At 62.5% G+C, this 12393-nt stretch overlaps 1 protein-coding gene and 1 long non-coding RNA gene across 4 annotated transcripts in view; both read right to left on the reverse strand.

The window, feature by feature from the left end:
- Positions 1-231: 231 nt before the first annotated feature.
- LOC140599683 (uncharacterized) lies at positions 232-942 on the reverse strand. Its single transcript, XR_012002615.1, has 2 exons — positions 807-942; positions 232-609 (listed from the first exon to the last, which is right to left on the reverse strand). It is a non-coding gene; the product is annotated as an uncharacterized lncRNA (long non-coding RNA).
- A 449-nt stretch (positions 943-1391) lies between these two features.
- Positions 1392-12393, reverse strand: part of MYOM2 (myomesin 2) — a 59746-nt gene continuing 48744 nt past the window's right edge. For all 3 annotated transcript variants that reach the window (XM_026017939.2, XM_026017940.2, XM_026017941.2), the window contains 9 exons: positions 11662-11772; positions 11380-11467; positions 10823-10861; positions 7374-7479; positions 5645-5808; positions 5373-5409; positions 4172-4194; positions 2758-2813; positions 1392-1983 (listed from right to left, as the gene is read on the reverse strand). In XM_026017939.2, coding sequence (XP_025873724.2) covers positions 1672-1983; positions 2758-2813; positions 4172-4194; positions 5373-5409; positions 5645-5808; positions 7374-7479; positions 10823-10861; positions 11380-11467; positions 11662-11772 — 936 coding nt within the window. In that variant the 3' untranslated portion in view covers positions 1392-1671. The remainder of the gene's footprint in view (positions 1984-2757; positions 2814-4171; positions 4195-5372; positions 5410-5644; positions 5809-7373; positions 7480-10822; positions 10862-11379; positions 11468-11661; positions 11773-12393) is intronic.

The following is a 12393-nucleotide window of genomic DNA, read 5'->3' on the forward strand; positions in this document are numbered from 1 at the left end:
GATGCACCGTGAGTGCACTGAGCACGATGCGGTGAGGGGCACCTCCCCATTCCCGGGTCTTCGCCCCACAGACGTTTCCCCTTTGCCAACGCACCCCTCTGGTGCTTAAACCAAGAACAAGACGCAACCCCTCGTCTGAGCCCACACGGCTCGTGCTGGCCGGGCCTGAGGGCAGGGGGGAGCCCAGGAGCCCAGTCTCAAGACACAGGGGACGGCAGTCTTAGAACCTTACTTTTAGAAGACGTAAAATCTTTATTTTGAGTTGACCCGGCTACCGTTTGCTCCCCACGCCGCCGCCCGAGCCTTCCCGACACGTCACGAGGTATGGGGTGTGCACGCGCTGATCCAGCACGCCTACTCACGGTGGGCGACCCCCGCCCGCGATTACATCCATTCTGCAGTGAGAACTGAGGCCGACTCTCGTAGCAGCCCTCAGCTGTGCGTTTCGTGCTTTGATTTATTTATTTGAGAAACAGGGATCCCTCAGCAGTTTAGCGCTGCCTTCAGCCCAGGGTGTGACCCCAGGGCCCCAGGATCGAGTCCTGTGTCGGGCTCCCTGCATGGGGCCTGCTTCTTTCTCTGCCTGTGTCTCTGCCTCTCTCTGTGTCTCTTATGAATAAACAAAATCTTTAAAATTTAATTTAATTTAATTTAATTTAATTTAATTTAATTTAATTTAAATTTAATTAAATAATAAAATAAAATATAATATAAAATAAAAATAAAATAAAATATAAAATAAAATAAAATAAAATATAAATAAAATAAAATATAAAATAAATAAATAAAATAAAATCTCCCTTCACCTGCAGTGAAACCCTGCTGGGCCAGCTGGTGTTATCAGGGACGCCTTTAAATTTCAGAGCTTCTTTTACGACCTTAGGAGAATAGGACACGACCTCATGGACTTTGGATTGGCCCCGATGACGGAGAGGAGATGTTCTGAAAACCAAAGTGTCTCGTGTAAGCAACACGTCTAATCTAACACTGGACCATGGACATAGGAACGCGGCACCCCAGGGAGCTCAGCCTCTTCCCAAGAAAGGGAGAAGGAGCTGGAAGAGAGGCTCTGCGCAGCTACACGTGTTGACCTTCCCCGGGAGGCCCAGGGCGGCCACCCGGCCCCGCGCTCGTCACCTCGGAGGACGCCCGACCCCATCGAGACCCCCAACCAGGCCGTCGGCACAGGGGACCGACCGCGGCCGCCAGCACATCTGCCTTCCTCTGCAGAGCTGCTGCGACGAGCTGGGAAGGCCCCGCAGCCAGCGGGAACGCAGCCCTCGGGGACGAGGCCGCTGGAGGGCCCGCGGGTGGACCCCCTCCCCTCCGTGGACCGCAGGCCGCGCCTTCCAGCGGGACAAGGCGTGTGAGGCTGACGGGAACCACACAGGTGCCGTTCAACATTTTATTGGTGTACAGTGTGGGAAAGTGGAGCGCAGCCAGGAAGGCGCGTGCAGGGCTCTACAACCCAGACCCGGAGCCACGAGGACGGGGACACCGTGGCCCCCACGCCCGCCCGGCCACGGGATCCACGCCCACGGGGCCAGCGGCCCACACTCCGCCCGGGGACCTACAGCAGCAGCGCCCGTGCCCGGTCAGAAGGGCCATGCGAGCCGGGCACGGGCCGCGGGGCCTCGCAGCAAGCACATGGCCCCCCCCACCCCGCGCCCCTCACGGGCCCGACGCCGACGCCGGGATGAGCTTGGGCTTCGCCTGCTGCGGCGGCGACACCTCCGGGATCTTCTCCCCGTGCTTGTAGACGCTGACGGTGACGTCGATCTTCTCGCCCCCGTACTTGTTCTTGACATGGATGCTGTACTTGCCCGAATCCTCGGAGCTCACGCCCTTGATGGTCATGCTCACGTACTTGGCCTGCTCCACCTTCACCGAGAAGTGGTCGCTGAGCTCGATGTCCTTGTCGTTCTTGAACCACACCACCTCGGGGTCCGGGTTCCCGAACACCGTGCACGTCAGGTTCAGGGTCTTTGGGAGGCAGATGGGGGGAGAAGGGTTAGGGTTAGGGGCACAGAGGTCAAGGGGCACGCCCCGGGGCTCGGTGACCCTCTGCCACCCACGGGGGATACGGCAGGCAGGGCTGGGGCACTGCCAGGGACGACCGGGGGTCCTTCTGCGTGTCCCCGGCTTTAATCCGCGGCTCAGCCCGTGAAACAACATACAGGCACCTGAACGCCACACCTGCGGGACACACTCGAGCCCGTGGCTCAGTTTCCTTCCTATTCCAACTCACGCATCTGCGTTGCCCGGTTCCTCCGGCGAACCCAGAGGAGGCGTCGCCTTATGGCCAGCAGATGGGACGCCGTGAACGCACCACGGAGGCTGAGGTGCCCCAGGGGCTGAGCCCCAAGGCTCGGCCGCCCCGTCTCGGCCGCTCTCTAGGCCTGAACACCCCAGAATGTTGGCCGTGTCCCCTGGACACTGACCGAGGTCCCGAGGCCACAGGTACCACCTACGGGTCAGTATCTCCACCGACCCCAGCGACCTAACCCTCCAGCCAGGGGTCCCCGTTATAAATCCCAAAATGACCTCGACAGCTGAGCAGACATGTCGCCCTGGACGCGGGTGGTGCCCCCTTCCTCCGGGGTGTGGGGGGCTGGCCTGTGCCCCATTCAGTCACTGCCCCTGGGCGCTGAGCAACACGCAGTCCCCTCCGCAGGCTCCCCACGCCCAGGAGCGGGACCGCCTTGCACGGCCGACACCCCGCGGGCCCTGACTGCATGCCCTGCTGCCCGGCCTTACCTTGCCCTCCATGATGGTCACCACGTCAGGCAGGCCACCGATCACCTTGCCGCGATCTGTAACACAAAGGCGGCTCGGTTCAGAACACGATGGGCGGGTGGGGTGTCCCTGGGGAGGGTCCCATGCGGGGCAGCACCAAAATGCAGGGAGAGGTGCCCACGACCGCGCCCATAACGGGGAGCGGGGTAGCCCCAGCCAGGGTCCAGGGGTCGCGGGCCGTGTGCAGGAGCAGCCGTGAGCGCCCACGGGGAGCGAGGGCCTGGCGTGAGTTCACCAGGCTCCACCCGTGGAACCACACACAGCTACGACCTGCTTTGCAGGGAGGGGGGTCCTGGGCCTGGGGGCCGGGGCTTCCCACGGGCGGGGGCTGCCGGGAGCCTAGTCTGTCTGCATATGAGGACGCTGTGATATCTAACCTGGCCGAGGACACGGCCCCCCAGAGCCAGTGCTGAGCTGCCCGGGCCTCCCAGACCTGCCCCGGCCTCCTGGACCAGCCCCTGCATCCCAGGCCCCGGCCTCCCCAACTGCCCCTGCCTTCCCCGACCTGCCCCACCTCCCTGACCTGCCCCAGCCTCCCTGACCCGCCCCGGCCTCCCCCGACCTGCCTTGGCCTCCCCGACCTGCCCCGGCCAACCTGATCTGCCTGCCTCCCTGACCTGCCCCTGCCCCCCGACCTGCCCCAGCCTGCCAAACCTGCCCCAGCCTCTCAGACCAACCCCAGCCTCCCTGACCTGCCTGCCTCCAGGCCCTGACCCACCCGAATTGCCCCAGCCCCCTGACCAGCCCCACCTTCCCAACCTGCCAGAGCCTCCCGGACCAGCCCCAGCCTCCCTGACCTGTCCTGGCCTCCCCGACCTGCCCCGGCCTTCCCCAACCTGCCTTGGCCTCCCTGACCTGCCCCACCTCCCCGACCTGCCCCGGCCAGCCCCAGCCTCCCCCTTCTTGTCCCCACACCCAAAGCAATACTTCGCTGCCTGGACCATCCCAGGGCCGGGGCCAGCCATCCACGGGCCTTCCCCACGGACCAAAGCTCCCTGAAGTCATTCAAGCGAGCCACCTCTGCATCGCCAGTCCCCTGGATGCCCCACGAAGGCCATGGTCTAGACTTGCCCTCACTGCTGCCTCTGCCTCATGACCGCGGCTTCTGTGGGGCTCTGGGCGGCGAGCCACCCTGGGACCTGCGAGTGTGGCCAACTGGTCTCCTGCGCCTCTGCTGTGCGTCCTCTACCTATGGCCACACCTGCCCGAGCACCTCGCAAAAGAACGGGCTGTGGGTGCCGGGAGTCACGCAAGGTTCTCCCCTGGGGCGCGCAGGGTGCTGATGGACGTCGGATGCCCCGCACCGGGATGCTAAAGCCGAGGCCCTTGTCCACCCCGAACAATCCTCAGTGACCGTAATGCAACATGTACTTACTCTTCTCTGCAAATGCTGCTGCCCTAAAAATGAAAGCGGGGGGGAGAATGAAAAGACAGTCCTGAGAAAACGCTGCCACAACAAGCGCCACACACTTCAGAGCTTTGCTGGCCACGAAAGCGAAAGGAAGGAGGACCAGTGTTGGCTGCGTCCTAGAAGAGCGGGTTCGCGGCGGGACCCGAGGAGCTACGCACGGTGGGCGCTTCCACCAATGACTCCCCCGCGGGTGCTGGGGCCGGTCCCTGCCTTTCAGCAGGTGAAACCCAGGGAAACCAGCTCAGGATTCAAGCTCGTAGGTTGGAGATTTCTTTTTTCCCCTAATTCCCCAGATTGCTTTGGCCTCGGGTGTCTGGACATCGCTCAACAGACACCTACTGACCAAGCAAGGCCAGTGGCCGCTTTCCTCTTTGGGCGCTTGCAAGGCTCAGATACACATTTAGAAGCCGTGAGGGGATCTTTAGAGGGTTGCTGGGAACACAGTGATATTATTCAGCAATAAAAAAAGGAGCCTTCGGGCCCCCCGAAGACACGGAGGAGGCTAAACGCAGAGGACAAAGCGAAAGATGCCCAGCTGAGGAGCCTACGTGCCGCGCGACTCTGCCTCCAGGACATTCCGGGGAAAATCAGAACCACGGAGACGGAGATGGGAGCAGGGCCCTGAAGAGTGGTCGACAAAGGGCGGGCGGAGGGAGGCATAGCAGGCGGAGCATGGCGCGCTCACCCGTCCAAGCCCCAGAACCAACCACAGCTGGAGGGAACCCCCGGGGACACCGCGGATGCCGGGTGACGGCGTCCGTGCAGGCTCACAGCTGCGGACAATGGCACGGTCGGGGGTGCGGAGGGCAGGGGAGGCCGTGTGGGGCGCGAGCCGGGGCACACGGGGCAGCTCTGTACCTTCATCTCAATTTTGCTGGGATAGAATCACTCGAAAAGAAATTAAGTATTTAAAAAGAACCTAAATGTATAACATTTAAACAGTCGCTTGCTCGGGGAGATCTTGAATACTTCGCCCACTCAGACCTTCGCCACTTGGATGAACCCAGGGTCACGATGGGCCCGGAAAGTCCATCGCGAGCACGCGTCCTTTAGGAGCGCGCCTGCCCTCTGCGCCCCACACCCAGTAAGCTGCGCCCGGCCGAGCGGCCCCCGGGGAGGGCCCCACGCGGACGTGCAAATCCACGCAACTCCATGCAAGTCTTACTTGAGCTGCTGGAACTCTGCGAAGGCCTCATCAAACGCTGTAAGGAAACGTGTGGTGCCGGTTAATGGTTTGGGCTCGCCGTCCACCCACTCGGGTGGTTCCCCGGTGAGCCGGCCCCGGTGGGAACGGACAAACAGCCGACGGAAAGGACCGGCTACTGAGAAACCATTTTCTCTGAACGAAAACCACACGATCAGAGCGTTTCGGCTTCTAGGGTTCTCGGTGGATCACGGAACGCAACGTCAGGAGGCGCTGGGGAACGACCGTCTTACCCTGGCCCGACAGGTCCAGCGAGCGCTGATGGTTGTCTTTGCCATCATAGATCTCAAAGGTGTATTTCCCTTTATCCTTCTCTGTGGGCTCACAGATCTGCAGCCAGGCCATCTCTTCGCTGCCCCCAATCCTCATATGGTCACTGGACGAAATCTTGGCATCTCTTTAAAAAAAAAAAAAAAGGGAAAGAAATTCATGTCAACAGAGAACCTCGTATCACGTGCAAGGGAGCCATGGGGCAGTAGAGCCACGTCTGGTGGGACGCCTGCCGAGCCTGCGGACGCTCACGTCCCAGATTTTTCTGGCTGTTAGAGGTTTATCAGCTACATCAGTAGCTCATATCTGCAAACCTTCAAAAAATCAGACCTGATACCTACTTTTTATTTATTTTTTATTTATTTTTTATTTTTTTAATACCTACTTTTTAAAGATGCATCGTTATTTCACGATCATTTGCATTATTTATGTAAAAATAATGACTGTGATTAACGTTATTTATGTAAAGATACTACAGGATAGTAGACTCGAGAACACTTTACCGTACGGCATTTCTTTCCTCAAAACATTCTGATTAGCACGTGACCCGGCACTGGCAGTTCCTGGATATGACCCCGCGGAACTGAGAGCAGGGACGCAAGGGTCACGGCCCAAAAAAGGGCGTGATTCTGACACCTGCGGATGTGGACAGACCCGGGGGATGGGACACTATGCCGAGCGGGAGGAGTCGCGCCCCAAAACACAAAGACGGTGGGATTCGACTGGGAGGAGTGGAGGTGACAGGGAGACAGGGATGGTGGTGGCCAGCGGCGGGGGCAGGCGGGCCGGGGGGGGGAGGACTCCGTGCTCAGGCCTCCTCGCTCCCACGCACACATACAAGATCCTACTTCACGTAGAGATTCTCGGGGCTGCAGAGAAAAGCGTGCTGTGCCGGGGGTCGGCCGATCCCCCCCAAGCCTGAAACATGAGGAGCCGCCCAGGTGTGTGGACGCCTGGACACAAAGGGGCAGCGATGCACAAAGAGCACAGCCGCAGGGAGGAGCCTCCCCTGCGTCCACGGTATTTCCAGAGGCTGATGGGTGCATGGCTCTCTGCAGGCGGGTGGGGAGCTACTGGACCCGCAGATGCATCTAGCGTCTCCCTAGCACCGATGGGGAGCCCCTTCCAACCACGGGGAGGGGCACCCAGCCGCCCGGCCCGCTCCGCATCCCCCAGCCGCACGTGCACGCGGTCTGAGTTCACTAAGCCCGTGACCCCCGACGGGGCGGGGATTCCAGCGCCAGCCCCTTGCAGGATGCCCATGGCACAAGCCCCACACGGGGTGCAGCTCCCTCCCTGCAGCACCCGGACACTGCTGCTGAGAAGGGGCACCCTCCGCCACGCTGGGGACTTGCGCTCTGTACCCCGGCCCATGCCGGAGGCCGCGGGGGGAAGAAGGGGTGCCGGAGCGTGTCCCCCCTGCAGGCGGCTCAGTGCTTCCCCGAGAGGCAGCACCCGTATGGCAGGCCCTGTGGGGTCCCCCTGCGCCAGCCGCTCCGCGGGCCTTTATTTCCACGAGTTCAAATACGTGGTCCCCAAAGGGGAGAGCGCTGCACTCGGGACGGCCGGGTAAGGACGGGCGGGCCCTGCCGTCGAGGCCGCGAGGGCCGGGCAGCCAGGGACACAGCCAGGGACGGAGCCTGACGGCCTGCGTGCCCCCCCTGCGGCCCCATCAGCCCCACCTCTACTCACTTGTGATACCAGTTCACTTTCATTTCTTCAGTGAAATACTTCATGAAACACTGAAGCCGTATCCCTTCCTCGGTGCAGAGGACCTTTAGCGGAGAAGCAGAGGCTCCTGCGGGGAACAGAACGAGTCAGACCAGGAGCAGCACCGAGCCTCCGCTCCGAGAGCACAGGTGTGACCGCAGGGGGCTGCTCCCCCCACCACCGCCCCGCGCCCACGGCCTCCCCGTCTGCCCCACGCCTATCCGCCTGCGGCAGCCCCGAAGCTCTCTCTGCTGGACGTGTCCACCCGCCCCCCCCCCCCCGGCTCCTAGAAGGTACGATTCACATAACCAGCAAAATATCACGATTGATGGAGCCACTGGCAGGTGTTGCGGAGAAGGACGGTGGCTGCCCCACGCTAATGGCGGTAAAATCACTTGGAGACCCGTGTCCTGAAGCCTCCAGAGTCCACGTGTCCCCACGGTCCTGGTACCGCTGGGAACCCCCCAAGGACACAACCCTGAATGTGGGGAGACGCCGAACCCCCAACCACGGCCTCAGGAACCGCCACGTAATTATGAGAAACTGTGGATGCAGCCTCAAAGCAGAAGCTGGATAACGATCGTAAAACGGGTGGCAAACAGCGAGAAGCGAATTGTTTTTATGACATTGTGTGAAGACACAGAAACCAACATAAGGGCGATGGTGACTGTGGCGTCCTTTAGTTTCCGCTTATTCCCACGTGAGCGTAAGGGAAGAGTGTCCCGCAGACACACGGTGAGCACGGCCCCTGACGGGGCGGCTGGAAGCATCCCCGGCCGTGGCTGAACCTGCTCACGCAGGGCAGCCCTGTGACCTCGGTCCTGCACACGCGGCACCTGGCAACCCAGACGCCAGCGATGGTGACCGACCTCGGGTCCCCCTCGAAGGCAGGGAGCAGGGGTGAGGGGTCGCGGCGGTGGAGGGAGCTGGACTGATGACCAAGTGGCACGAGTCCTTGGCGTGGGGACCCGGGGGGGCAGGGGCGGCCCAGGGAGGTCCCCGGAAGCCCCGCACGGGCACAGACACCCCATCACCTCTGCCTCTCTGCCCACCTGAGACCCAGCCCTCCAGACGGGGGGGGCAGCTTGGTCAGGGGGGGCCCACGTGGCAGACGAGTGTCCATGGCCCCCAGGGACGCCCCCGCCCAGCACCCGGATGGCTGGTCCTCCCCCCAGGAAGCTGAGGGCACCCGACCCCCCCGTGTGGCTCCCACAGCTCTGCCAGCCCCTCCTCTGCTCGGACCCTAGACACCAGGGGCGTGAGACTCTGTGGAGGTCACTCACGGGGAGGAGGACCAGGGAGGACAAGCAGGAGGAGCAGCAGAGCGGGGCAGCCTGGGCCCGGGGCAGAAGGGAGGCCGGCACGGGGAGAGGAGCAGGAGCCCACGGCAGGAGCCCGCATGGGGGACGGAGGCCAGGACCAGGCCGAGGGAGGCCGAGGGAGGCCGAGGGAGGCCGAGGGGGGACGCGGTGGACAGAGGCCAGGCCCAGGCCGAGGGAGGACGCCAGGAGCCGCAGGCATTCAGGGAGCACCCTCTCTGGAGCCGGGGCTGCCTCCGTCTGCTCCAGATCGCCCCAGACCCCGACTACGGGCGCTGCTTCCGTAGGCAGGCACCCTGCACGGGGCGTGTAAACCCGCAGCACAGGACGTCCAGCACCGACCCAGTCAGCTCCCGTGTCCCGACAACTCACACTGAAACAAGGCCCCGTTACCCCGTGAGGCCCCCGATCACGGGACGAGGGCTCATGGGAAACCCGACGGGATCAAGCACAATGTCTGAGGCCTAAGAGCACGGCCTGGTGGGGCCTCCAGGCTGCAGCGAAGGGGCAGGGAGCACCAGTGCCCAAGACGTCCAGGCCGTGGGGGCTCAACGGAGAGTGTTCTGGGTGAGTGTGGGAGTGTGTGCAAGTGAGTGCGAGAGTATCTGTGTGAGCGGGAGGCTGGGTGTGAATCTGCGAGTGTGAGTCTGAGTGTGAGCCTACATGCATGTGAGTCCACGTGTTTGCACATGTGAGTCTGTGCACGTGTGTCAGTCTGTGTCTGAGTGTGAGTCTGTGTGAGCCTACGTGTGTGAGTACGCGTGGGTCTGTGTGCACGTGTGAGTCTGTGAGTCTGCATGCGTGTGCCTGTGTGTGGATCTCGTGAGTCTACGTGCGTGTGAGTCTGCAAGTCTGCATGTGTCTGCACGAGTCTGAGCCCGTGTGTCTTTGAGTGTGTCTACGTGTGAGTGTGAGTCTGCACGTGCGACTGTGTGTTGACTGTGTGTGAGCCTGTGAGCACTTGACCCTGCATGACCCTGCGTGAGTGTAACGTGCGTGTGCGCCCGCAGTCCCGACGCTCTCCCAAGCAGCGGGAGGAGGCAGGTGCAGAGCCCACAGGATGATGGAGGAGGAGCCGTCCGCCAGGCCCAAGAGCGAAGGGATGTCCCCCAGCGGGGACGGCGGGGACCGCGCTCTGGGAGGAACACACGGGCGCTGTGGGCACCCGCACGTGTCGCTGCGAGACCAAGGCCAGACCACCACGCAGGCCCCAGGACGCCCGGGCCAGTGTCCCCATGGGGGGCCTGTGGGGGCCGCGAGGACGGCCGGGCAGGAGGCGGCCCCAGAGGTCAGGCTGGGCTCACGGCCCCGGGCACAGGCCTCTGGCCTGGGCGGGCTCACGTCATGCGGTGTCCCCTGCCCCCGGACAGGGTAGCACAGGGGGACCGCTGCTGGGCACCCGCTGGCTCCCTGGCCCGGGCCTTCCTCCCGGGGGGTGGCGCCCTCAGCTCCGCGCCTTCGCGGCCCCTCAGCGACCATCGAGGCCAAGGCCATGTTTGTCTGACCACGTGGAAGTCCACGGGGGACATGGGCCCCGCAGCGCTGTTCTGGGGAAGCAACGAGGGGAACCGGGGTGAGGTGCTCAGGAGGTGGCAGGGACCTGGGTGAGCTGACGTAAGCTCGGGAGGCCGAGCGCACTGCTGCTTAGGGCCGCGGCCCGAACATGCCGCGGGGGCCTTGGGAAAGCCGCCGCCCTCAAGCGGCACGCTCAGCACGAGGCCCCACCCGAGGGGGCGATCGGGGCCCAGCTACTGACCCGTGTCTTGGTTCTCACATTTCTGCGGGGGGAAGCGAGAGGAGGAATGTGTTCGAAAAGCTGAGAAAGGGCCTCGAGCCCCCGACCAGAGCCCGGGCCTAGGAGTCCTTGCCGCCGTCCAGCACGGGTACCGCGGGTGCTCAGGGCGCGTAGGCACAAAGGCCTCACGGAAACGAGGCCACGGACGGCGTGGCTCATCCCAAGTGCAAGCTGGGGCCTCAATGGGGTACACGTGCTAAGTACGGCACCGAGGACCCCGGGCCGCGCCAGGGCCGCCCTTGGCAGCGCTCGGTGCCCCCCCAGGAAACGGGGCTTTCGGCACCAACCTTCCCGGAGATCGGCGGGCACCGACTTACCACAGACTCTGCTCATCGCCAAGACCATGTCCTCGTACACTGCAGGGAGAAGGGAGACGCGCCGTTACGAGGCGCACTTTCGCCAGAAAGCAGCATCTTCCCACTTAATTCAACTGGGACGGGAAGTCGCGATGGTCGTTTGAAAAATGCCACATTAAAACGGCGACATTTACCCATAAAAGGCTCACGGGGGCCAGAAATCCCTCGAACCCGTTCACTTTTTACCCAAGGAATGAGAAAATCTTACTCCACACAAATGCAACGCTCTGTTTGATTGGATCCCCGCCCCGCCCCCCGTGACTACGTTAGTAACGGGGAACACTTGGCGTTTGACAACGGACCGAAACACCATTTCCTGTAAACACGTGACACCGGGCAGTTTTCCAGAACGCGGAAGCAGGTCTGAAGGCAGAGATTTTCTTGCGCCGCGTTCCCGCTGAGCCAACAGCGTGCACCACCCGGGTCCAGGTGGACGCGCCTTGGAAGGACGCGGCGTCCCATTGGCAACGCGGATTTCCGCCGGCGGGGGGAGGGGGGACCCGGAGGTGTTGCTTTACCTTTGCCCGCTATCTCAAGGACGGACACGTCCTGACCTCTGTCGTCCTTCAGGGTTGCCTTATATTCACCGAGGTCCTTCTTCGACAACTGCGAATGAAACATCCCACCATGAGACGCCATCTGTGTAGCATCGGCGTCAGGACAAAGGATGCGGCAAGCGCAGGTGCGCTCCCTCTGTGGCCGCGGCAATGCGGGGGTAAGAACGGGGCCGGATGCAGGACAGGCACATCGCCGGGAAGCCCCGGGAGCCTGGCCCCCCCTGCCCGAGCGGCACGACCCACCTTCGGTATGAGGAGCTGGCACACGGCCCTCTCCAGGTCCGGCGCTTCCGCTTCGTACAGGACATCGTCCTTCAGCCACTTGAACACGGTCTCCCTCTTGGTGTTTGCGACCTGAGAGGCACAAACCTGGTTGAGGCGAACCCCTCTGTCTTTTAAGGAAAAACAGTCTCTAGGGAGGGTGCGGAGTGGTGACCTCCGTGACGTGTCAGCAATAAAAACAAGTTGGAAGCAGCATAAATCATGGGAAATCTTTGTAGGGTCTACAACGCTGTCCAGGGGCCGCTTCCAGGCAGGGTGACATTTTGGACGTATCCATATAAGGGGATGAAACCGTAGGACCGAATAAGTCCAGTGGCAATGGGGACGCCCCTCTACCAGGGTCCCTCACACCCCAACCCCCGACGTGAGCTCAGAGGTGGCACGGAGCTTCGAAGAACTGCCAACGCCTGGAAGCATTTGAGTCACGTGATCTGATGTGTGAGCGGCGCGAGCTGACGGCTCTGCACCTGTACCTCTCGTGGACACAGCCACAGGGGCGTCAGTGAGCGCTCGGCAGCGACAGCGCTCTGTGGTGTCATCGTCTGCACAGCTCGGGCTCGTCCCTCACACGACGGTCGGCCTGCCGCCCCCTCCCATCCCCTCAGACCAGCCCCTCAGGACGTCCGACCCGCCCCCTCCTATCCCTCAGGCCGGCCCAGGGGCCTCCCGCCCCACCTGAGGCTAACTGCCCTC

This window comes from Vulpes vulpes, chromosome 7 (assembly GCF_048418805.1).
Source record: "Vulpes vulpes isolate BD-2025 chromosome 7, VulVul3, whole genome shotgun sequence".
NCBI lineage: Eukaryota > Metazoa > Chordata > Mammalia > Carnivora > Canidae > Vulpes > Vulpes vulpes.